This window comes from Xenopus laevis, chromosome 5L (assembly GCF_017654675.1).
Source record: "Xenopus laevis strain J_2021 chromosome 5L, Xenopus_laevis_v10.1, whole genome shotgun sequence".
Classification (NCBI taxonomy): domain Eukaryota; kingdom Metazoa; phylum Chordata; class Amphibia; order Anura; family Pipidae; genus Xenopus; species Xenopus laevis.
In genome coordinates, this window is record NC_054379.1 from 41,270,389 (window position 1) to 41,296,962 (window position 26,574).

At 34.5% G+C, this 26,574-nt stretch overlaps 2 protein-coding genes across 3 annotated transcripts; one reads left to right on the forward strand and one right to left on the reverse strand.

Moving 5' to 3' along the window:
- Positions 1-870: 870 nt before the first annotated feature.
- LOC121393525 lies at positions 871-8,891 on the reverse strand. Of its 2 annotated transcripts, XM_041562359.1 has the most exons (10): positions 8,671-8,891; positions 7,498-7,560; positions 6,842-6,913; positions 5,870-5,938; positions 4,008-4,043; positions 2,950-3,006; positions 2,555-2,611; positions 2,313-2,384; positions 2,035-2,064; positions 871-1,360 (listed from the first exon to the last, which is right to left on the reverse strand). In XM_041562359.1, the coding sequence occupies exons 3-10, from the start codon at positions 6,906-6,908 to the stop codon at positions 1,224-1,226; spliced, it is 525 nt and encodes a 174-aa protein (XP_041418293.1). In that variant the 5' UTR covers positions 6,909-6,913; positions 7,498-7,560; positions 8,671-8,891; the 3' UTR covers positions 871-1,223. The 2 variants fall into 2 exon arrangements, with proteins under 2 accessions (XP_041418293.1, XP_041418292.1); XM_041562358.1 differs by lacking the exon at positions 8,671-8,891 and having other exon boundaries at positions 7,498-7,689.
- An 8,721-nt stretch (positions 8,892-17,612) lies between these two features.
- LOC121393526 lies at positions 17,613-25,822 on the forward strand. The gene is made up of 13 exons (XM_041562360.1): positions 17,613-17,761; positions 18,581-18,643; positions 19,592-19,663; positions 20,356-20,424; positions 21,300-21,335; positions 22,473-22,529; positions 23,055-23,096; positions 23,491-23,547; positions 24,452-24,505; positions 24,673-24,744; positions 25,020-25,055; positions 25,375-25,507; positions 25,591-25,822. The coding sequence occupies exons 1-13, from the start codon at positions 17,620-17,622 to the stop codon at positions 25,631-25,633; spliced, it is 876 nt and encodes a 291-aa protein (XP_041418294.1). The 5' UTR covers positions 17,613-17,619; the 3' UTR covers positions 25,634-25,822.
- The last annotated feature ends 752 nt before the right edge of the window (positions 25,823-26,574 follow it).

Genomic DNA, 26,574 nt, shown 5'->3' on the forward strand with positions numbered 1-26,574 from the left:
GGCCATAACTGAAATCATCCATTCTCTTTATTGCTTTTGTTGCCCTTCTTAAGACTCTTTTGAGTTATAATCTGTCTTTTTATGAATTGGAGATTGATACATGTATTAGTTTTTTTAATTTTAGATGAATGTGGAATTGTTTTGGGAGAAACACTTCACTTTTACTACATTCTCAAAATATTTGTAAAACACTGACTTAAAGGGCAAATTTAATATACCCTATTGCATGGCTAAAGTTAGACAATTTATCATAAAATAATTTCTGTTAAACACTCGAGACCGAAAATCCTGTTAGCTATGATTCCCCTTTTTGGTTATAAGATGATAGGCAATATCAGAAGATTCCCACTTCCATTGCAATCAGGGTGACCTTTTTATCCCCAAAATAAATAGTGCAGTTTGTGATTATGGCTTGTGGGCTAAACCAGTTTTAAAAAGATATCAGCCCTTGTAATAGAGAATAAGAACCTGTTCCCAAACTGTGGGATGGGATATAATTATACAGTGTTGTGGATGGTGCTTATTTCTTTAGCAACTCTGGAAGAGAAATTATTAATTTACTTGTTTGACTTAGTAAACCTTTCAGCATTACTTACAAATTATATTCTGATAAGAACCTGGCCTAGATAGGATGAGAGGTTTTAAACCTATGCATTTTTGTGTATATATTTTGTTTCTGATTTGAACCATATGATCTTAAACACAGCTCACTGCAGAATTTATTCCATTTACATTCAGCACTTTTACCCTATATAATAAGCCTTCCTTACATATTTACATGGGCCTGTTCTTTATTACCTTCCAAACCCAGTTTCTTTCCATTGTCAGATCAATAATGATGCTTCACACAAGAGTAGTTTTATGGATTTTTATTGTATGTCAAATGTATATGCACCTGCATATATTGTTTATATTGCTTATAATTATTGTTCTTGGTGAAAATGATTGTTCTTGGTGAAAATGAACGTTCGGTGTTGCTAAAAATGCTCCTTAAGCCTAGAAAGATTTGTCTTGAAGATTATGAGATCACTCCATTCTAGTTGTTCATAGAGGAATCTGTGGGAGACCGTGTTGCTTTCTTGTCTTGAGTCATTCTAAGTCTTATGAAGTGCCTTGCTCCATTTTGCTTACTTTATCCTTTTCACTGTATGACAAGATTAGAAATAGAATGTTATATTTTTGGACAGAAGTTGACAATAAAGAGAAATGTATTGAAATAACACCTACATCTTTCGGTGGCAAATTCTGTATACAGCAACACACACGATAATTCCAACACAAATCAGGATAAGCGAGCAGACAATCTTTGTGCTTATTATTCTTTGCTTTGCCAGATTTTCAAAAGCTTCTGTTAGCATATCTGGAAAAGATAATTATGTAGTAAGCAACTTGATCTACCAATTGGAATATATACGGTATGCTTTTATGGATATGTTTTCTGTCTATGGGGTCAAATGCATACCTTTTCTATAATAAGATAAACACACAAATATTTGTACAGAAAAATAAAATATAAACACTTACTTTTAAGCCATTAACCAAATTCGGTGAAAAATACTTCGACTTTGATATTCGAAGCATTTCAATTTGAGGGTCGAATTTTGAAGTATTTATCACTTTGAAATTCGACCCTTGATAAATCTGCCCCTATAAGTTGGCTTTTGGACCAGGGACTTCTGACTAGGGATGCACTGAATCCACTTTTTTGGATTCAGCCGAAACCTTTGCTAAAGATTCGGCCGAATACCGAACCGAACCCTAATTTGCAAATTAGGTTTGGGAAGGGGAAAACATTTTTTTACTTCCTTGATTTTTGACAAAAAGTCACGTGATTTCCCTCCCCATCCCTAATTTACATATGCAAATTCAGATTTGGTTCGGTCAGGCAGAAGGATTAGGCCGAATCCGAATCCTGCTGAAAAAGGCCGAATCTCGAACCGATACCAGGATTCGGTGCATCCCTACTTGTGAGCATTTTTTTAAATTCATCTTTAATAAACATAGTAAAGGGACAGGATGAAAAAACGTTCTTACCTTCTACTGGTTGGTCTGTATTTATTTCACCTATAAAAACAAACAAGTAAAGTGGTTATTAGGAGCTCATTTGCTCAAAGACTTTGAGTAAAATATTGTACAAAAATGAAATGAACTGTATACACAGTAGAAGAATTACAGATATTAATAATGCAAGTGTGTCACAAACATGCCAGTGTTTACTTAAACGAGTAGTTAGACAACTCGAAAAATATATAGATTTATATACAGTATGCAAATATAAACATTTTACTTTATAAAACTGCTGAAGGGTTTACCTTTGCTGAATTTGTTTTTAATGGTATTAAGCAACTTCGTCATTGTATCTTTGATTTCCTGGATTTTGGAATCTGTAATAAAATGGAACAAATATTACTAAAGTTAAAAGACATACGAGCCCAAATAACTGCAATTATACTAAAACTAATTCACTGTTTTACATACATTTATTTAAATTAATATTGCAAAGTGTGTGACAAACGTCAATTAAACTTTTGTTTATGAAAATTGAGAGTTTTACCTTTGCTGTTCTCGATACCACTCATCATATCTGCTAATTTCTTCTTTGCATTAGCTCCTAACAAAAGCACAAAGTAATGTAATTATTAATGCTGAAGCTAAAAGAGCCCTGACAACAATTGTAATTAAATGTTCTATGTGGTTTTGCATATGAAATTAGACATTAATGATGGCCCAAATCTGGAATGTTTGGACTCAGGATCTGAACCCTAATTTGCATATTCAATGAGAGTAAAATAAAAAGATTCCAGCAATATTTAACATAAAACATTTTAACTGTAGTTCTCTGGGGCATAACTTCACATAAATATAAGGGATCAGATTATGTTTAGTTTAATTATAGAAATTTCTGTTAACTACTTGAAATTTTTTTTTTTTGAAAAATGAGAGTTTTACCATTGATGTTCTTGAGATCACTTATCATATCTGTAATTTTCTTCTTTGCAGACTCGCCTAACAAAAGCACACAATAATGTTATAATTAATGCTGAATCTAAAAGAGCCTTGACAACAATTGCAATTAAATAATCTAAATTAATGTTGGTCTGGAATTTTAGGACTTGGTCAAATGTTTAATCATCATCCTCAAAAGAATCAACTGAAAACCGCTTAGGATCTGAACCCTAATTTGCATATTTAATTTAAGTTAAATAAAAAGACTCCAGCAATATTTAACAAAAAATTTAAACTGGTTCTCTGGGGTCTATTTCCATAAAAATATAAGGGATCACAGTAAGTTTGATGTTTAATAGTGATGGGCAAATTTGTCCCGTTGGTGAAACACCAATTTTGACGCCGGCGACAGTTGACCCGCATTAAAGTCAATGGCCATCCGTTTAATTATCGACGACGTCTGAACTGTCTCCGGCATCTAAACTGCCGCCAGCATAAAAGAAAACATTTTTTTTGACGCCGGCAAATCTACTGAAAACTGTATTGGATTTTTTTACGCTGGCAACAGTTTCGATGCCAGAGACAGTTACGGTGACAATTAAACGGATGCCCATTGATTTTAATGTGAGTCAATTGTCGCTAGTTTCAACGACAAAATTTGATTTCAATTTTTATAAAATTATAATGTACTGTCTCTTTAAAAATTCGACTTCGACCTTTTGCCATCTAAAACCTGCTGAATTGCTGTTTTAGCCTATGGGGGACCTCCTAGAACACATTTGTCAATTGGTGGACTTTGAAAATATCAAATTCGGTCGAATGCGATATTCCTTCTATTCGAACGATTAGAATTCGGTCGAATATGGACCTATTCAATCGAAAACAGACCTATTCGACCAAAAAAAAACTTTGACTTAATTTCAGTTGGCCTTTTTGAATTAGAATTTCGACGTTTTTTCAATTCGACCCTTGATAAATATGCCCCTTAGTACTTACTACTATCCTTTTTAACTAACAATTCACAGGGCACTAATGTGTATAAGAATTGATTAAGATATTACCTTTCGCTGCAATCTGTTGTAATTTGGCTTTGCCCTCTTTAAAATAAAAATAAAATGTTATTAGTATTACTGAATCCACACAAAGATAATTTACATCTATAAGAATTATTTGTAAATGTTCATTTGTAAATAGCCGCAGCATTTCTGTGGACCATGCAGACCCAATATTTTGGTTGATTAAACAGTTTTAACACAATTTGAACATTTTCTGCAATCAACAAGTTCATTGGCCATGTAATATCAGTGGGGTTATTATCTCTTAGGCACCCAATCTGCTTGAGTACATACACATTTAATATGGACTTCATATGATTAAGGGGCAGATTTATCAAGGATGGAAGTTAAAATTCAAATTTTTAAATTCAAATTTCGAGGTAATTTTAGTGTACTTTGACTAGGGAATGGTCCAAATGCTAATTAAATTTGAAAATTCAAATATTGAAATTTATCATGTACTATCTCTTTAAAAATTCAACGTCGACTATTCGCCATCTAAAACCTGCCGGATTGCTGTTTTAGCCAATGGGGGACCTCCTAGAACCTATTTGGAGTCATTTGCATTGTGAATAAATTGTCACAAATGAGACGAGTTTGCGTGAGTGCGCACAGTGTGAGGTTGTTGTGCGCGAAAATAACGTTGACAGTAACTTAAATTCGCAATTTGCAAAACAGTTTTGAGAACATTTTCTCCGCCACCAAAGTTGTGGCGTAACTCAGACGCAGAGTATTCGCAATTTGCATTTTTCGTCATATTTAAGAAGCTCTTATGGACATTCGCAGTGTGAAAAAAATTCACAATTCTGTTTGCACATTAAGGGGCAGATTTATCAAAGGTCGAGGAGAATTTTTAAGCTATTTTTGTGTACCCTGACTAGGGAATAGTCCAAATTCGATTTGAATTTGAAAAAAATCGAATATCTCTTAAAAAATTCGACTTCAATCATCCATCTAAAACCTGCCGAATATTTTTTTTTAGCCTATGGGGGACCTCCTAGAACCTATTTGGAGTCAATTGGTGGACTTTGAAAAATCAAAGTTTTTTTGGGGGAAAACGTTGATTCGAATTCGACTAGGGAATGGTCCAAATTCTAATCAAATTTAAAAATTTGACTTAGACTATTTGCCATCTAAAACTTGCCGAATTGCTGTTTTAGCCTATGGGGACCTCCTGGAACCAATTTGGAATCATTTGATGGACTTGGAAAAATTTTATTTTTTTTGAAAATACTTTGATTCAAATTTGATCAAATACGATCCGAATCGAACGATCAGATACAGCCTATTCGCCTGAAGTAAAAAAAAATTATATTTTTTAAAATAAATTTCAGTTGGTCTTTTTGTATTCTAATCTATTCGAGTTTAAAGAAACTCCCATCACCTCGAAATTCAACCCTAAATCTGTCCCTAAGGGGCAGATTTATCAAGGGTTGAAGTGAATTTTTGGATACTTCGACCATCGAATAAGATAGTACGACTTCGATTGTACCTAGAATTCGATTCAAAGTAAAAATAGTTCGAATATTCGACTATTCGATAATTGAAGTACTGTCTCTTTAAAAAAAACTTAGACTTCAATACTTCGCCAAATTAAACTTGCCGAATTGCTATTTTAGCCTATGGGGACCTTCTACAAACTTCTTCCAAGTCTTTACACATCGAATTAAAATCGCTCAATTGCCAAATTTGCTGAAAAAACTTTGAATTCGTTATTTGAATTCGAAGTATTTAAATTCGATGGTCGAATTTCGAAGTATTTTCAACTTTGAAATTCGACCCTTGATAAATCTGCCATTAAGTGTAATACAGAGGTCCATGGCTTTCAAAAAGCATTATACAATTTCATAAGGCAAAAATGTACTTACTTTGTAGTAATCCAGGTGAGTCTGTTACAGGTGTAGCTGAGACATCTGTGGTGTCCGGTACTGGTATTTCTATGGAAAGGAAGACGACACAGTAGTAGAAATGTAAAAAACATGTCACCGACAGGTAGGGGCAGATTTATCAAGGGTCGAAGTGAATTCGAGGGAATTTTCAAAGTCATTTTTTGGATACTTCGACCATCGAATAGGATACTACGACTTCAAATTCGATTCGAAGTAAAATAGTTCGAAAATTCGATAATCAAAGTACTGTCTCTTTAAAAAAACTTAGAATTCAATAGTTCACCAAATGAAACCTGCCGAAGTGCTTTGTTAGCCTACGGGGACCTTCTAATGCATTTTTCGAAGTTTTTTGTAGTCGAACTAAAAAAGTTTGATCGATCGCTGGAATCGTTCATTCGAACGATTTAATTGTTTGATCGAACGATTTTACTTCGACCGCAAAACGTTCAAATTTGGTAAAAAAAACTTTGAATTCGATATTCAAATTCAAAGTAATTTCATAGTATTTTTTACTTCGAAATTCGATCCTTGATAAATCTGCCCTGTAATGTTTAATAATAGTATAACTCAGTATAGATTATTATGTACAAAAAATATTCCATGTCAGCATATTCCCTTTATATTTATGGCTGGCAGTCGTTTACACTATAAAGCCACACCTTATAGCAATATATCATGGTCAGCATTTATTTTAGGCCATATAAAATACAATACAAGCAAGGATTATGGATTATAATTTATATGAGATAACAGTATGGCAGCTCTAATTATTTTTGTGTGTGGTAAACCAAATTTTGAACATAATAAGATGCTTGTGTGTTAATGTGTACAGCTAGAATTAAGAATAGTGATTTATATTAGCTACAGCCCAAAAACTATTCCTATTATCCATCATTATCTATATAAAATATAATTATTTTACTTTTTTATTGAAACTGCTGAAAGATTTACCTTTCCTGAATTTGCCTTTTACCGTATGAATCAGCTTCTTCATTTTGTCTTGCAGTCCCTGAACCATGGAAGCTGTAATAACATAGAACAATAATTTTATTTGCATGCTTTAATTTTTTAGGGGGTTATTTATCAAAGTCCGAATTTAGCTCAATATTCTCTGAAAAAAACTCAGACCAAATCCGCATGGGTTTTTTGGTCTTATTTATTAGTACACTTTCCCGAAAATGTTGTTTGCGGGAAAAAATCCGATATTCACGATTTTTCGGATTTTTCACCCTAAAACACAGGTATTGCCAAAAACCCAGCGCACATCAAAAAATCATTTGTACTTCTCCCATTGACTTGTATGCAACCTCGACAGGTCTGAGATGCCGGGTTTTCTGATTTGGCCTTTTCCATCCTCGGAGTTTAATCAATTCCGAAAAATGTTATAAATAAAATCACAATTTTTTCTTGATTTTTGCATTTGGAGTTTAGTGAATAACCCGCTTAGAGTGTTTTAATTATACTGTACTTTGCTCAACTTGGCGTTATGATTTACAGTAGGACTATTAAAGGGTAAATTAATAAAAGATGAACCTATCTTATGTATCTTTCTTAGAGCAGTATGGACAATGTTACAGGTTAGCTGATCCAAATAATAAATATTTTACCTTTTTCTGGTGCTTCAGGGGGCAAATCATTTTCTTTATTTTTAAAATTCGTCGGTCTGCCATCTGTAAAATCACAAAAATATCTCATTAGTTCTACTGATCTAAAAGGACAAACAAGCCTACACCAAAATTAAACAACAGAATATGGGGGTCATTTATAAAGTTCCCGCAAACGGTTGTATTGCTCATGACTTTTCCTGAATGCTAAAATATTGCACTGCTGTGCCCGTCTTTCCATTTTTTGCGAATTCGCATTATGAATAAATTTTCACAAATGAGACGAGTGTTTGCGTGAGTGCGCCCAGTGTGAGAGGTTGTTGTGCGCGAAAATAACGTTGACAGTAACTTAAATTCACAATTTGCAAAACTGTTTTGAGAACATTTTCTACGCCATCAAAGATGTGCCGTAATTCAGGCGCAGAGTATTCGCAATTTGCACTTTTTCGCCATATTTAAAAAGCTCTTATGGACATTCGCAGTGTGAAAAAAATTCACAATTCTGTTTGCACATTAAGTTGCCGATTTATCAAAGCTCGAGGTGAATTTTCGAATTAAAACAAAAATCGAATTTCGAGCTATTTTTGTGTACCTTGACTAGGGAATAGTCCAAATTCGATTAGAATTTGAAAGAAATTAGAATATCAAAATTTATCATGTACAAAAAAACTTGACTTCAATCATTTGCCATCTAAAACCTGCAGAATAGTTTTTTTTAGCCTATGGGAGACCTCGTAGAACCTATTTGGAGTCAATTGGTATACTTTGAAAAACTTTGGGGAAAAACTTTGATTCGAATTCTATCGAATGCGCTATTACTTCGATTTGTATGATTCGATTTCGGCCGAATACAGACCTATTCGGCCAAAAAAAACTGACGTAATTTCGGTTGGTTTTTTTAAAATCCGAATTTTGAAGTTTTTCAAATTCAAAAATTCGACCCTTGACAGATATGCCCCTAAATACATAACTCTTATCCAGCTTTATAAATATAACCATATGCACGGCAAATATTTTGACTGTGTGGAATCATTCTGCCCTGCGCAAAGTTTATAAATGAGCCCCGGTGTGTTTTAGCTTTGCATGGAAACCCTTATGCTGGTGTTTCTCCAAATAGTTGTAGTACAGTAATAACAAATGTTCACAGCAAGGTTAATGAAATATTGTTTATCTTACCAAAGTTAACTGCTGAAATAATCGGACTCAGTAATTCATTCTTCTGAAGTAATTCATTTTTCTTTTGATCATTTGGTTCTGTAATACAAAATATCAAAAATGTCTTTTATTAGAAAGAAGATAAATAAAGCTCCATGCTCATATCCAGTGTTTGCCTAGTCAAACCAATATCTAATGTAAAACTTAATACAGGTATGGGACCTGTTATCCAGAATGCTAGGGACCTGGGGTTTTCCGGATAACGGATCTTTCCGTAATTTGGATCTTCGTGCCTTAAGTCTACTAGAAATTTATTTAAACACTAAATAAACCCAGTAGGCTGGTTTTGCTTCCAATAAGGATTAAGTATATCTTAGTTGGGATAAAGTACAAGCTACTGTTTAATTATTACAGAGAAAAAGGAAATAATTTTTAACAATTTGGATTATTTGGATAAAATAGAGTCTATGGGAGACAGCCATTCCGTAATTCGGAGCTTTCTGGATATCGGGTGTCCGGATAAGGGATAACTATACCTGTACTACCAATCATCCACTACTGTACTTTCTTAGTTAGCTAAAATCTAACATTTTCGACACAAACATAAAGTAAAACTGTTTATGTTCTCAATAGGGACTGGTTACTAAATATTATTCCTTTGCGTTACAGTTTTAATAAAATAAATGGCTACATAATGTTGAATGCTGTAAAGATAACAGTGTTAGATCCAATCATCTAAAGGATTTGTAGTATTTGAAAATGTAAACGAAACGAGCAGTTTTGTTAATAAGACCCTACTGTCCAAATTAATGGGAATGGCTATAAGTATAGCTGTCAAGATATTACCTAGAAACACTTATATTCTATTTATTATAGAAATGTTGGCAATAAGTTCTATATTCTGTATTAATAAGTAAATATTAAATACATACCTGTTGTTCCATGAATAGATGTTATTAAAAATAAGGTTGAGAGAAAAAAACAAGAAAAAAGACAGAGAGAATTCATCTTGTCTGTTTCCGTGTTAAGTCAAGTGTAAAATGACAAGAGCAATTTCCTGCCAAACCTTAAGCCTTACTGTGATCATTGTGATGTCATAAAGGGCAAAGGATTATTATGATGTCATAATGGAAAAGTATCATTATGATGTCATGGGGTCAAAAGGTCATAATGATGTCACAATGGCCAAAGGATCATTATGATGTCATAGGGGTCAAAGGATCATAATGATGTCATAATGGTCAATAAACAAAGGCATGGGAAGTCAATGGTGAACATTTTTATCTAGTAAATCACTGTTTATCAAACTCTATTTTACTGTAGTAATTAATGGGAAAGAAATTACAAGATGTATTGTGACTTGATAAGATATTTCTAGTGAGGAGCGAATCTGTCCCGTTTCGCTTCGCCGACCAATTTGCCAAACCTTGAAATTTTGAGAAACGCATTAAGTCTATGGGAGTTTTTACGAGAAACAATGTTTCTTGCTCCAAATGCATTTAAGTCAATGGGCTATATTTTCTTATGGCAATTTTTTTCTCCAAATTCATTAAAGTCAATGGGCTTTTTCTTTCTTATTGTGATTTTTTTCTCCAAATGCATTAAAGTCAATGGGTGTTTTTTCTTATGCTGACTTTTTTTCACCAAATGTATTAAAAAAAATTGCACATGGGCGTTTTTTTTCGCTGCATTTTTACTTATGGTGATTTTTTTCACCAAATGCATTAAAGTCAATGGGAGTTTTTTCTTATGCTGGCTTTTTTTATCCAAATGCATTAAAAAAATTTGCACATGGGTGTTTCTTTACTGCTTTTTTTCTTATGCCGATTTTTTTATCCAAATGCATTAAAATCAATGTGCATTTTTTCATATGGTGACTTTTTTTCTCCAAATGCATTAAAGTCAATGCGCGTTTTTTTATGGCGATTTATTTCTTCCAAATGCATTAAAGTCAATGGGTGTTTTTTCTTATGCGGACTTTTTTTCTCCAAATGCATTAAAGTCATTGGGCATTTTTTTTTGGTAAATTTTTTGTCATAATGCATTAAATCAATGAGTGTTTTTTCTTATGGCGATTTTTTGCCTCCGAATGCATTAATGTTTCGCAAAATGTATTAAAAATAATTTGCACATGAGCGTTTCTTCGCTGCATTTTTTCTTACGGCGATTTTTTTCTCCAAATGCATTAAAGTCAATGGCCATTTTTTCTTATGGTGACTCTTTTCTCCAAATGCATTAAAATCAATTGGAGTTTTTTTCTTATGGTGACTTTTTCTCCAAATACATTAAAAAAAATTTGCACATGTCGAAATTTGGAAATTTGCAGCAAATCTATGGCTGGTGAATTAATTCGCTCATCACTAGACATTTCTTATGTCCTTCTGTAGTTGCAAAGTCCCCACCCATCAGTGCCAGTCTAGGATTTCAAAACAACACTACCATAGCTGTGTACAAGCACAAAAGCAGATAAGGAATATCACATACACTTACAGGTTCTATATAATTTGTATGCTCTCATACATTAATATATTTAAGGGTAAATACATTTAAGATGAGTAATAATAAAGAATGATTTGTTTTAAACACAATATTGATATGACTTGTGCTAAGCATGTTACTTCGGTAAACTTCCCTTTGTGATATGAAATGAAACTCTGGTATCTGTTTTTGCAGGCGTTTTATATCAAAATGATTTATTTCTATTTGCAGAAAATGCAAATGAAAGGATCCGCTCTCACAGATATTCCAGGTATACAAACAATTATCCCTTTTAGACAGCTAATATATAAACCCATCCGTGCCAAGCTGTACTCAGGTGTTTCCCTGGTTCCCTACAGGTAAGAAACATAAAAGGGAAGTTCTTAATGGATTCCTTCTCATTTCTTACCTGTAGGGAACAGGCACACACCTGACTGGTGCAAACATTTCCTCCAAATACAGGAAAAGAAGCAACACATCCCTCTATTAAAAGTGCATTTGCCATGTAAATTAAAAAGATTTATAAATGTGCAGCTCTACATTCATAGTTGTGAAGTTGTGCCCAGGGAAGCGAAAGGTAGCGAAGTTACGCTAGCGATGCCTAATTTGCATACGGTGCCAAGTTAAAGTACAATGGACGTATATGTAGCAGCAAATACATTACACTGGGAAACCTTCATAAAATAAAATAGAGTTGTTATTTTGCCCTATACATGTGCCCACTGTATAGTTTAGGTGCCATATGCTAGGAAATGTAGGGGGGAAGGAGGGTACCCCCAAAAAAGTGCTTTTTTTTTCAGCTTATGAACCTTAAAAAAGTAAAAGACGCCAGCGTTTTTTGGGACTTTTTCAACTTTTTTGAAGCAAGACCTATCTACTCTATTGCACTTCGCTTGGTCTGAGGTGGCGAAGGCAAGTCTGGCACACCAGGTAACGATCAGTAAAATCCGCAAGTTAGTGAAATAGCGAAGTTACTTCCCTTCGCCATAGCGCAACTTCGTCTGGCGTTAGGGTGCGAAGTATCGCTAGAGTATGTCTACTTTGCTAGCGAATTTACGCCAGCATCCGTTAATAAATCGGCGAAGTGGCAAAATGAGGTCACGCTGGAGAATTTTCGCTAGCCTTAGCCACTTCGCCCTTTAGTAAAGTTGCCGCTAGGATGGGATGTTGAGCTCCCAGGTAAAGAGCAAACTGCTTCTCAATCTCTTCCCAGCGCTGCTTGACTTTTTCCCATCTACCTCATCATGCTGAGATGCTTCATTCTTCTTCTGTAGCGCAATGAATTTTTCGGTTTGTTCCTCCAGTTCTTGCAAAAGCTCCTGCCAACACAAGCAGCTAACAATTATTGCATCATGTTAAAACCCAGACAAAATTAGCCTGGTTATAGCAATATAGCAATAGCATGTTCATTCGTTTCTTTGTTGCATCTGTTTATTGATTTAATTGGAAGAGAACAATTTTTGTATTTAGATGCAAAGGTGAAAAGAGAGATGGATGTTACAAACTCAGGGCAGGTGGGGATGGAACCAGTGAAGTGCAAAGGGGTAACATATATTTTGAACTTAATAAAATAAATACATAAGCAGGGATTATGGTTAAAATGTCAGTATCCCCAAGCTTGGTTGGCTGTGATCCTTAACTCTTATGGTTGCAAATATTTCTAATGGGTGGTTGTGTCCCATGGCCTTAAAAGTTGATGGTGTCACAAAATGACATCCAGCAGCTTTGGTTCGGTTTTTCCTTTATACTCAACTGTCGACTAAGATGGGCTAGGCCACGCAACAACGAGTGGTGTGTAGGACACAAATTGCATCCAAGTGTCATCAGAATATTGCTTGCCATGTAGTATGAGTTAGCTCTTATAGCTTGTCATCTTTAGCCTCATGGAGACCGGACAGATGGTGTTCTGTCTCATTTATCCAGTTGAACAAATTGCTGTTCTTCTTTACACAAACCAACACTGGAAGAAGCTTTATGTCTTGCCTCCTCACTGCCCACAATTCCTGCCAAATTGAAAGAAACATTGGGTGTAATCTAATTAGCCTCCTACAGCAGGACTAATATCCTCATGCACAACAGCTGCTGTGAGCTTCAACTCCAGGGCAGAGGATGCTGGAGCTTGAAGTGTAGAGGGGCATAAAGATTCATATCAGTTGTTTGATAAAAGAGGGCTTCAATATTTTTAAAATAATAAATCAAACCTATTTTGGTAAGGTTACATGAACCCCCAAGACTGGTCCCCTAGCAGCCGATGGGGAGAAGACAGCAGGGTCCTGAACATGTGTAATTCCAGCATATTATTGCAAAAGAGATCATTTACCCCAAGCTATAAGTGACGAAGGGGTAAAATGCATTCTACAACTCACAGCATAAATCAGATGATGATGCTCATGCTCAAGAGTTGTAGTTCAAGAATATGAAACACTGATGAGCCTCTAAAGACCTTCACGTTGCTGCATTTGGTCTGTAAGAGCAGTAGCTCTTTATATTACCCCATACATTCAAGCAGAGTTTGTGTAGAAAAACTGAGCACCATAGAGCCTGGATGAAGAGTTAAAAATGTTCAAAATTTATTGTACATCCATTTAAAAGCACAGCAGCATATCTCTCAAGGGGGCTGCCCACTTAACATGTTTCCTGGCTCCTTGCCACTTTCTAAAGAAGCTGTCGGCAGCAGAGCCTCCATACATTTAGGGGCAGATTTATCAATGGTCGAAGTGCAAATTTGAATTAATAAAAAAAATCGAATGTTGAGCAAATTTAACGTTTTTCTTGGGGGAAAAGATACAATCGTAACCAATCGAATTAGATCGTAAACTGACCTATTTGATAGAAAATTGACCTATTCGATCGAAAATTGACCTATACAATTGAAAAAAACCCTCTTTTCTTTGGGAAAAACATACAATCGTAGCCAATCGAATTAGATCGAAAACGGACCTATTTGATAGAAAATTGACCTATTCGATCGAAAATTGACCTATACGATTGAAAAAAACCTTAGATTTAATTTCGGTTGTTGTTTTTTTTTTTAATTCGAAATTCGACCCTTGATAAATCTGTCCTTAATGAGAAAAAGTGCAGCAGGTACGAAGATAACAGCTGCCTCCCGGAGTCCACCAACATATGGGTGATTATGGATGTCCTACATATTTTATACCTAGGACAAATAACGGGCATGTTTGATTCTAGTTTAACTATTTTGTTTGTATTGTTATTGTTTTCAAAAAAGAAAATAAATCTCCAGCACTTGTTTTATTTTGGTGCTGCGGTAATTACGGAAGTGTGAACACCGCCATCTCATCCTAACAGATCTTAGATTTCAACGTATTTTCTTTTTGCATATGTTCATGTAATATGTATGTAGAAAATCAAATACTAAAGACCTTTATATAAATCGATATTTTATTAGTTATTTACAATTTCTAACAACATGACTACCTTCATAGAAGTGAAACCACTAGTTTATGTGTGCTTGACTTCCTATAAAAAATTTAAAAAAAATCTCAACTTTTTTCAATAGCTCTTCCACACGTTTATCTTATATTTGAGTTTTGCCTCTGAAGCAGGAGACAGACAGTGACAAGTCATGTGTGGTTGGGGTTTGCAATATCTACAGTAACTAGTGTGCACTAGTCCCCCCTGCAAAAAAAAATCTGCCAGCGACCTCTGTTAACCCAAAACAAGTTACAAATAGATGCTACAGTGTCCCAGCTGCATTTCATATGACAGGGGTGTTAAAAAGCCATCACTGGTAAAAGTAAGAGATGAATTTCCAGTTCTTTGGCTTTTTAATTTAGAGAGGGCAATTGTGCTCTCAACACTTATGAATTACCCCCACCCCACTTGTCCCAGTCTGTGTGTGCTAGAGAAAAGTGTATAAGGGTATAATCACGTTATCTGCAGGCCCGGATTTGTGGAAAGGCCACCAAGGCCTGGGCCAAGGGTGGCAGGATTTTAGGGGGGCGGAATGATGCTCAATCACACCCACATTTTTTCAGAAACACTGCGGATGCACTGGAGATATACTGCTTCTGTCTCACAATCAAGTGCTGATCCAAGAGAGGAAACTGGTAGTAATATCAAAAGCGCTTTATTTTAAGCACACATGTACAATTACAGCAGTGGGGTGCAAACTAACGCGTTTCGTGCCCTTATCTCGGCACTTCCTCAGAGTTGTGCAGACTTCAAACGTGAACATGTTTTAAAGTGCTAGCTCAGGTGCATTTCATTAGTGATTCACTTAATTTGAAGGCAAAGTCAACACTGTGTGATCAATCCATCATATGTGATAAATATCATAAAATACATCAATATATACCCATAATTAAAATGTATCGATTTGAATGTGCTAAAAAGTTTTTCAATTAATTGTGTATATTACACATCATATATTGTATATTGCTATCATTCATCTTGGTGTCTCGACATATTAATATCTAAATTTCATACAACCATAAAATCATTGAAACATTTAACTGATGTATGTTGTACTCCTTCATATTAGCTGTGATGTTCAATCAAAACACGTCGTATAAATTTGTTAATAAATTATAAATGATCATTATAAATGTAAATATAAACATAAAGTCACGGGGCATTTCATTTAATATCATTTATAGCGCTATTGTTAGTTATCCATAATGTACTGAATCAAATCTCCATTATCTTCATATAGTTTTTTCATATTTCATGTACATATTTTATGTTATAATAAAATTTCTGTTTACTGATATATTATGCATAGGAGATATGATAGTTTTAAATTTCCCGTGCGCCAATACCCATTGCTCTGGTCCCAGTGACCCAAATTTGCCCGAATAAGGGGAGGGACGAACGGCAGTGGGAGTGGGCCTAGGGGCGCCCACTAAGTAAATCGGGCCCTGGTTATCTGCTTTCAGAAAATCAGGATGTGATAGTGTAGCAATGCCAACCATGGAGAGAGACAAAGAATCATCAATCTGTTTTGTGCCAATCTTTAGTTTAATAACTACATACAGAATAAAAATACAAATGTTATGTCAACTTATACTAACAGACAGTAAAACTAAACTGCAAGCAAAATTTGCTTGCAACTACAACAGGACAAGAGTTTTTAAGGTGATAATAAAGCTCAGGACTTACAAAACTAGGCGGTTCACAAGCGCAGTTGCCAATAGCAACCAATCAGCAATAAAATTTAAACAGTGTATTGTAAATTATAAAATTAAAACATAGACCTCATCAAATCTAATGCCAACTGCACTTGAGTCTATATTAGTAAATAAGCCCCTGAATGTTGTCAAAGGCGCTTGTGCAAGTTAGCACATATAGTATGTTGGTAAATCAGCCCTCCTTAATATTGTACTTATGGGTAATTCCCTAAATTAAACCGTCCAAGCACAAATCCCTAAATTAGTAAAGAAAACCAGGGTCTGATAAAGACCGATTTACTGGATAAAAAAAGGTTAATGATTTTATCATGTTTTATGAGAATGTTGATAGTGTGCATTGCATTTCAAGTTTTATCATAATTATGACATTGCAGTTAATATTGAGGTGCAGCAATAGGACATAAGCTTTCTTGTCACATGACACAAGACCGACAATGGAGAGAGAAAATCTCTTTTTTTTGTTTGGCCGACAATTTCCATTTTAGCAACAACTACATATGGAATAATAGGTAACAACTGCATGTTATTGTACACTGGTAGAAATAAAACTGATTGTCAAGACTTTTTAACTAAACTAGGACATATATTACAAGTCATGATGCATCTTGAGGGCTATAATTAGGCATCTTTCCTATTCATTACTACAGTAAAACAGAGTTTGATCAACAGTGATTTACTGGATAAAAACTTTCATAGATATTAACTGTTCATGCCTTTATTTCTTTGACCATTATGACATCATAATGATCCTTTGACCATTATGACATCATAGTGATCCTTTGACCATTATGACATCATAGTGATCATTTGACCATTATGACATCATAATGATCTTTGGACTATTATGACATCATAATGATCTTTTGACCATTATGACATCATAATGATCACAGTAAAGCTTAAGGTTCAGCAGGATATTGTAGTCATTTTACACTTGACTTTCAACGGAGACAGAGAGAATGAATTCGATCTGTCTTTTTTTATTTACAATCTTATTTTTAACAACATCTATTAATGGAACAACAGGTATTTATTTAATATTCACTTATTAATACCGAATATAGAACCTATTGTCAAAATTTCTGTGCTACTATAATAGATAGAAGATAAGTGTTTGAAGGTGATATCTTGACTGCTGTACTTACGGGTCATTCCCATTAAATTTGACAATAGGGAATTGTTAACAAGATTGCTCCTTTCCTTTAAATTTGTAAATAAAATAAAACCTTATATAATTGAATTTAACGCTGTTACCTTCACTGCACCCCACATCATTTAACCAATATAAATCAAAGGAATCATTTTTAGTCTATAGACTAGGCAAACACTGGATATTAGTATGACAATGTATTTCTCTCATAAAAGACATTTTGCAAATCATGTTTTTTTTATTACAGAACCTAATGATCTACAGCGGAAAGAATTACTACAGAAGAAGGATTTGCTAAGTCAAAATATTGAGGAATTGAAACTTACCTTTAGTAAGATACACAATATTTTATTAAACATTTTGTGAACTTTTCTTATTACTGTAATAAAAATATTTGGGGAAACACCAGTATCAAAGGAGGCAATATATGCACAGATAGAAACTTCGTTTTCTACAACATTCGGCGCATGTATGGTGGGAAACAAGCCAAACTGATATCTGCAAGACTTGGATATCGTGTCTTTGAAGGCACCCAAATATCGGGCAGGGGATAATGCTTAATTGTCCGATAGAGGTAGAATTCTATTATTTCTACCTGTTTATCTGAGGATTCAGCTCTTAACTTTTTTAATGAAATTGATCGTAATTGTTACATATATGGCCAACTTAAGGGTTACCAAGCCAAAACATACATGTTTACTTTATGGGTCAGATTTATCAAGGGTCGAAGTGAATTCGAGGGAATTTTTGAAGTAAAAAAATTCGAAATTCGAAGTACTGTCTCTTTAAAAAAATCTTTGATTTTAATACCTCGCCAAATTAAACCTGCTGAAGTGCTATGTTAGCCTATGGGGACCTTCTAGAGAATTTTTATAAGTTTTTTGAAGTCGAAGAAAAATTGTTCGATCGATGGATGAAATCCTTCGAAGCGTTCGTTCGAACGATTTTACTTTGATCGCAAATGTCCAAATTCAATGTAAAAAAACTTCGACTCCGCTATTCGAAGTATTCCAATTCGATGGTCGAATTTCTAAGCTTTTTCTACTTCGAAATTCGACCCTTGATAAATCTGCCCCTATGTGTTTTTGGTGCAGGCTTGTCTGCCCTTTTAGTTCAGTAGAACTAATGAGATGTTTTTGTGGTTTTACAGGTGGCAGACCCACGAATTTCAAAAGTAAAGAAAATGATTTGCCCCCTGAAGCACAAGAGAAAGGTAAGATTTATTATTTTGATCAGCTGACCTGTAACAGTGTCCATACTGCTCTAAGAAAAGATACATAACATAGGTTCATCTTTTATTCTTTTACCCTTTAATAGTACTACTGTAAATCATAAGGCCATAGGTATTTGCTTGCCCAGAACTAAGTAAACACAGAATAAAATGTTCTAGTTAAGAGACCCAGTGACATTTTATATTACTCAATTATCCTTTACCGGTAGTTAATTGCATAATTGCACGCATTCTGTAATATTCTAATGTGACTGAAACACATTTAAATTTGCTTTATATTATCAACCGTGAATCACAGAAATCGTCTACAACAGCTAATTATTGAATTCTCCATTTATTCAAAAACTATGCAACTAAATGCACACAAACAGAATATTTAAGGGTTTTATTAAGGGCATGGTTGATGTCCTATATAAGTCATATTGTTTTCATGCCCCTAAATATAGTTGATAATAGTAGCATTAATATACTTTATAGCCAGATCAGATTTCGACTAAATCAACTAGGGATGCACCGAATCCACTATTTTTGATTCGGCTGAACCGAATCCTAATTTGCATATGCAAATTAGGGGTTGGAAGATGAAAACATTTTTTAATTCCTTGTTTTGTGACAAAAAGTCCCCTGATTTCCCTCCCTGCCCCTAATTTGCATATGCAAATTAGGATTTGGTTTGGCCGGGCAGAAGGATTCGGCCGAATTCTGCTGAATTCTGCTGAAAAGGGCCAAATCCCAAGACAAATCCTGGATTCGGTGCATCCCTAAAATCAACACCCCTTTATGCAGCTAAATTTAAAACAGCATGTTGAGTTAACACTGTAACAGTATAATGCAAATAACCATATTCAATAAGCGTGTTTTACTATATTTGCAACTATTTGGGCTCGTATGTCCTTCAGCTTCTGTAATATTTGTTCCATTTTATTACAGCTTCCAAGGTCCAGGAAATACAAGAAAAGATGAAGAAGCTGATTCATACAGTAAAGGGCAAACACAGGAAAGGTAAATCCTTCAGCAGTTACAATTATGGATGCACTATTTTGGATTCGGCTAAACCCCCAAATCCTTCGGGAAAGATTCGGCCGAATACTGAACCGAATCCTAATTTGCATATGCAAATTATGGATGGAAAGGGAAACATTTTTTACTTCCTTGTTTTGTGACAAAAAGTTACCTGATTTCCCTTCCCACCTCTAATTTGCATATGGAAATTTGGATTCGGCTGAATCCTGCTGAAAAACGCTGAATTCTGCCCAAATCCAGAACTGAATCCTGGATTTGGTGCATCCCTAGTTTCAATAACGTAAAATTAATTTACATCATATTCTCACGTAAGATTTAGTTCTCACGTTTCTAAATTTTAACTGTAAACCCTAATACACAGGCAGCTTATTATGTTCAAAATGTGGTTTACTACACGCAAAAATAATTAGAGCTGCCACACTCATTAAATTAAAATCCATAGTCCTTGCTTGCATTGTATCTTATATGGCCTAAAATAAATGCGGACTATGTTACATATAATGTGTGGCTTTATAGTGTAAACGACTGCCAGCCATAAATATAAAGGGAATATGTCGACATGGAATTTTTTGGTACATAATAATCTATACTGAGTTATACTATTATTAAATATTACCTGTCGATGACATGTTTGTTACATTTCTACTATTGTGTTGTCTTCCTTTCCATAGAAATACCAGTACCGGACACCAGGGATGCCTCAGCTGCACCTGTAACAGAGTCACCTGGATTACTACAAAGTAAGTACATTTGCTTTATGAAATTGTCTAATGCTATGCATCTTTACATTAAGCCTATTCATATAAAACCCACATTAAGGGGGGTATTTATTAAAGGTCGAGTTGTGTTTTCCCCTAGAAATTCGACTTTTTCAAGGGTAGTCACTAAAAAATCTTTTTTCGTTATAATTTTTTCCCCCAAGATTTATTATGCCACAAAGTTGCTAAAATTCTGAATCTGAAAACACTACAGCTAAAACCTGTCGAGGTTATGTAGAAGTCAATGGCAGAGGTCCATTTAACCATTTGAAAATGTTTTTTTGCTTTTCAGGTTTTTTTCTGTGGTTTGCGCTCGAAAACTCAATAAATTCAAGGCTTTTCAGCCTATAATTCGAGATAGTTGTGTTTTTTCACCTGATTGCTTTTAATCAAATTTTTTACATTTGGGTTGTGAGTTTTTTCAAGGTAGAAAAAACCTCAGAAACTCTGTGTTTTAGGGTGAAAAATCGTGAATATCGGATTTTTTCCTGCAAACAACATTTTCGGGAAAGTGTATTAATAAATAAGACCAAAAACCCCGTGCGGATTTGGTCTGAGTTTTTTTCAGAAAATATTGAGCTAAATTCGGACTTTGATAAATAACCCCCTAAATGTGTTTTTAAAGGTGTATGTAGTCAAGCTGATTGGGCGCCTAGGGATAACCTCCCTGATATTGGTGAACTTGTTGATTGCAGCAAATGTTCAAGATGTATTATAACTGTTTAGTCAGATAAAATCATGGGTGTACACAGACTACAGAAAAGTTGCAGATATTTAGAAATGAACATTTGCATATAATTCTTATAGATGTCAATTTTTTCAGTAGTACTAATAACATTTTATTATTATTATTTTAGAGGGCAAAGACCATTTGCGACAAATTGCTGAGAAAGGTAATATCTTAATAAATTCTTATACACAGTAGTGCCCTGTGAATTTTTAGTTAAAAATAATAGTAATAACTCTATACCCTGTCATTCACTCCTCATATCCAGTCACTTATTAAATCATGTCACTTCCGCCTAATGAACATATCCAAAAAACGATCATTTATCACCCAAGATGCTGCCAAAATTCTTATTCACTCTCGTCATATCACGTCTAGACTACTGTAACTCTCTTTTAATTGGTCTTCCCCTCCAGAGACTGTCACCTCTCCAGTCCATAATGAACACTGCTGCGAGGCTCATACACCTCAGCAACCGCTCCTCCTCTGCCTCGCTATTCTGTCAATCCCTGCACTTGCCTCCATTACCTTTCAGAATCAAATTCAAATTAATGACCCTGACATTCAAAGCACTTCATAACTCTACCCCACCCTACATCTCTGAACTCATCTCTATATTCTCACCCAACCGCTTTCAACGCTCCTCTACTGACCTGCTACTCAACTCTTCTCTCATTACCTCCTCACATGCTCGCATTCAAGACTTTGCAAGGGCTGCACCCCTCCTCTGGAACTCTCTCCCACGGTCTGTCCGACTTTCTCCCAACCTTTCTGCTTTCAAGAAATCTCTTAAAACGCACTTCTTTCGAGAAGCCTACCCTCACACTGATTAATTACCAAATGCAACACCACATACAGTACCACATTTCTCACCCACTTAATTCGATCTTGCCCACTCCCACACCTTGTGTATTACTCCCTTCCCTTTAGAGTGTATGCTCTTTTGTATAGGGCCTTCCTCACCTTTTGTACCGGTATTGATTGTGATGTATGTAACTCCATATGTTCTATGTATATAATTCATGTGATTTACTTGTATCACATTTACTTTACAGTGCTACGCAATATGTTGGCACTATATACATGTTAATAATAGACTCAAAACCGTCATTTTATGGCTTAATTATTCCATCAAATTAATATGTGTACGGTATTCAGTAGATTATTTTGAGGATGATTGAACAATCGGCCAAAACCAAAAATGTCAGATTTGGTCCATCATTAATGTGTAATTTCCTATGCAAAACCACATAGAATATTTAATTAGAATATTAATAATTACATTACTGTGTGCTTTTTTTAGGAGCTTCTGCAAAGAAGAAAATAACCGATATGATGAGTGATATCAGTAACAGCAAGGGTAAAACTCTTTCAATTCTCATAAACAAAAGTTTAACATGTGAACATTAATTTCTATAATTAAACACTGACATGCTTGTGACACACTTGCATTATTGATGCAAATAAACGTATGCAAAACACGTGTTATAAAGGGTGCACTTAAATCAATTGGAATATGTTTATTAGGGATGCGCCAAATCCAGAATATGAATCGTGGTTTAGTCAAATATTAGTATTTGCAGGATTCTGATTTAGAAAGGATCCCTTATAATTATTACTCTCTAGACAACTGCAATTGAAATTTTTTGTTCAGTATTAATGGAATATTTTTATTTTATCCATACTTAATATGCAAATTAGGGTTTAGATACAGTGAACTATTCAGAGGATGATTCAGTACTTGGCCAAATGCAAAAATTCTGAATTTGGTCCATCATTAATGTTTAATTTCAAATGCAAAACCACATAGATCATTACATTAGATTTGTTGTCAGGGCTCTTTTAGATTCAGCATTAATAATTACATTACTGTGTGCTTTTCTAGATTCTGCAAAGAAGAAAATAACAGATCTGGTGAACAGCAAAGGTAAAACTCTCATAAACAAAAGTTTAATATGTTACATATATCTCTATAATTAACCACTGACGTATATTTGTGATTATTAATTAGGGATGCACCAAATCCACTATTTGGGATTTGGCTGAATCCCCGAATCCTTCATGAAAAATCTGGATGAATACCAAACCAAATCTGAATTTGAATATGCAAATAATGGTCGTTCTAGTAATTACGCTCTAGACAACCACAAAGTTACATTTTTTTATGTTCAATATTGATTGAATTTTACTATTTAATTTAATATGCAAAGAAGGGTTCAGGTCCAGTATGGTATTCAGCAGATAGATCATTTAATTACATTTGTTGCCAAGGCTCTTTTAGATTCAGCATTAATAATTACATCACTGTGTGCTTTTGTTAGGAGATGCTGCAAAGAAGAAAGTATCAGATATGATAGATGATCTCAAGAACACCAAAGGTAAAACTCTCTAAAATATAGGTCATTATTTGTTTATATACTAATCAATAATTTGCAGGGTCCTTATTTGTCTTAACTGAATCAGATTCCTTATAATTATGTAGAATAACACTCTAGAGAACCACTGTGTAATTAGTTTTTTTCAACATTAATGGAATATTTTTATTATCAAGGGTCGAATTTCAAAGTGATAAATACTTTGAAATTCGACCCTTGAATCGAAATACTTTTTTTACCAAATTTGGCTATCGAATGATCGAAGTAAAATCGTTTGAACGATTCAAACGATTTTAGCGTACGATCGAACGATTCTACTTTGATGTGTAAAGACTTAGAAAAATGGTCTAGAAGATCCCCATAGGCTAACATAGCACTTCGGCAGGTTTAATTTGGCGAACTATTGAAGTCAAAGTTTTTTTAAAGAGACAGAACTTCGATTATCGAATATTCTAAATATTTTACTTCGAATCAAATTAGAAGTAGATTCGAAGTTGTAAGGGCAAGTTTACTTAAGGTCAAATATCGAGGGTTAATTAACCCTCGATATTTGGCTGTTGAAGTTAAATCCTTTGACTTCGAAACCATTCGAAATTCAACGTTTTTTCCCCTCTATTCCTTCACTCGCGCTAAGTAAATGGGCCCCGTAGTATCCTATTCGATGGTCAAAGTATCCAAAAAATTACTTCAAATTTCGAATTTTTTTACTTCGAAAACTCCCTCGAATTCACTTTGACCCTTGATAAATCTGCCCCTATATATGCATTTTTGGAGATGACTCAGTATTCGGCCAAACCCAAAAATTTCAGATTTGGTCCATCATTAATGTTTCATTTCATAAGCAAAAACCACATAGAATATTAAATTACAATAGCATTAATAATTACATTACTGTTTGCTTTTGTAGATTCTGCAAAGAAGAAATTAACAGATATTCTGAGTGATCTCAAGAACAGCAAGGGTAAAACGCTTTAACTTTTTATTAGTAAACACCAATATGTTTGTGACACAATTGCATTATGGATGCAAATAAACATATTAAAAACACTGAACTACTTTTACTGTAGCTGCAGTTATTTGGGCTCTTGTGTTTTTACGCTCAGTAATATTTGTTCCATTTGATTACAGATTCCAAGGTCCAGGAAATAAAAGATACGATGGAGGAGTTGCTTGATGCCATGAAAGAGAAATACAGGAAAGGTAAATTTTTCAGTAGATTTAATAAACTATTTAAATCTGCATATTGTATATTATTGTATATCATTCTATATGGATATTCTGCTGTATATACAGTTAATTTCATATTCGTAGAATATTTTTATAATTAAAAGTATGCTGCTCTTTACACATTTTTTTGTCAAATATGAATTCTTGAACTGCTCCAATTTCATTCTGTCTCAGTAAAACATAAACCAATCCTTACCAATCTTTGAGTAAATGAACTCCTAACAACCATTATTTGTTTGTTTTTATAGGAAGTTTTCAACTGAATACAGACCAACCAGTAGAAGGTAAGAAAGTTTTTGTATCATGTCCCTTTACTATGTCTATTAAAGATGTACTTTAAAAACTCCTCACTAGTCCCTGGTCCAAAACCGAACTATAGTCTATAATTTTACCATTAAGCTGCTACTGGATAATGACTTTACACGAAGTGTTTATATTTTATTTTTTCCTGGCAGACATTGCAAAGTATGATCGTATGTCTTATTATAGAAAAACTATTTATATGTATATGACCCCATAGACAGAAAATATACCCATTAAAGCATATATATTAGCGTTCCTACTGGTAGATCAAGCTGCTTATTACATAATTATCTTTTACAGATATGCTGAAAGAAGCATTTGAAAATCTGGAAAAACTCAGAAAAATAAGCACAACAATCATTTGCGTACTTAGCCTGATTTGTGTTGGAATTCTCGTGTGTGTTGCTGTATACAGAACTTGTCACCGAAGAACGTAGGTGTTATTTCAATACATTTCTTTTTATTGTCAACTTCTGTCCAGAAATGTAACTTTATTTTCCTAATTTTGTGATACAGTGAAAAGGATAAAGTAAGCCAAATGGAGCAAGGCACTTCATAAGTTCAACTGGTCCTACTTCGGTGAATCTAGAATACAGATCAGGAGAGAGTTATTTCAAGGAATGGAGTTGCCTGATATCTTCAAGACAAATCTTCCAAGGCATATTTAGAAACACACAAGCTATAGAGCAGTGGTCCCCAACCAGTAGCTCGTGAGCAACATGTTGCTCTCCAGCCCCTTGGATGTTGCTCCCAGTGGCCTCAAAGCAGATACTAATTTTTGAGTTCCTAGCTTGGAGGCAAGTTTTGGTTGTATAAAAACCAGATGTACTGCCAAACAGAACCTCAATGTAGGGTGACAATCCTACTAAATGGTCAATCACACCACTTATTTGGCACCCCAAGAACATTTTTCATGCTAGTGTTGCTCCCCAACTCCTTTTACTTCTGAATGTTGCTCACGGGTTCAAAAGGTTGGGGATCCCTGCTATAGAGCAATAAATATAAGCAACATAAAAATATATGTAGGTGCATGTAAATTTGTCATACAATAAAAATCCATAAAACTACTCTTGTGTGAAGCTTCATTATTAATCTGGCAATAGAAAAAAAAACTGGGTTTGGTAGGACCATTAAATTCTGAAGGAAAGGTTATTATAAAGGATAAAAGTGCTCCTTGTGATGAACATACTGTGCAGATTTTGGATGTGGAAGTGTAGTGTGAAAATGATAGGTAACACTATTCCCTGTACCGGAAGACCACAGACAGGAACACTCTGCTACATAGATCTAGTTGTCACCCTATAACACTTTAAAAAATCCCTTCCTGTCGTGCAATTTTGTCGGGTCCTACGATATAACTCAAACAAAGAAAGGTGTGAAACCCAGATCAGTGAAATGTGAGAGAGATTGAGAAAAACATTAGAATCTGCCGGTGAAAGGATAAGAACCCCACGTGAGAAGTTTAATAGTAGTCAAATGACTTTTGTCATCAGGTACAAC

Excerpts from the sequence above, each read along its gene's own strand:
- LOC121393525 (XM_041562358.1), bottom strand. The coding sequence starts at position 7,585 with ATGAGATATTTTTGTGATTTTACAGATGGCAGACCGACGAATTTTAAA. Across the intron at positions 5,939-6,841 it reads AAAAGGCAAATTCAGGAAAG|AAATACCAGTACCGGACACC; the intron begins GTAAATCTTTCA and ends TCCTTTCCATAG. Across the intron at positions 4,044-5,869 it reads CTCACCTGGATTACTACAAA|AGGGCAAAGCCAAATTACAA; the intron begins GTAAGTACATTT and ends TTTATTTTAAAG.
- LOC121393526 (XM_041562360.1), top strand. The coding sequence starts at position 17,620 with ATGACAATGTATTTCTCTCATAAAAGACATTTTGCAAATCATGTTTTT. Across the intron at positions 21,336-22,472 it reads GCGACAAATTGCTGAGAAAG|GAGCTTCTGCAAAGAAGAAA; the intron begins GTAATATCTTAA and ends TGCTTTTTTTAG. Across the intron at positions 25,508-25,590 it reads AGAACTTGTCACCGAAGAAC|TGAAAAGGATAAAGTAAGCC; the intron begins GTAGGTGTTATT and ends TTTGTGATACAG.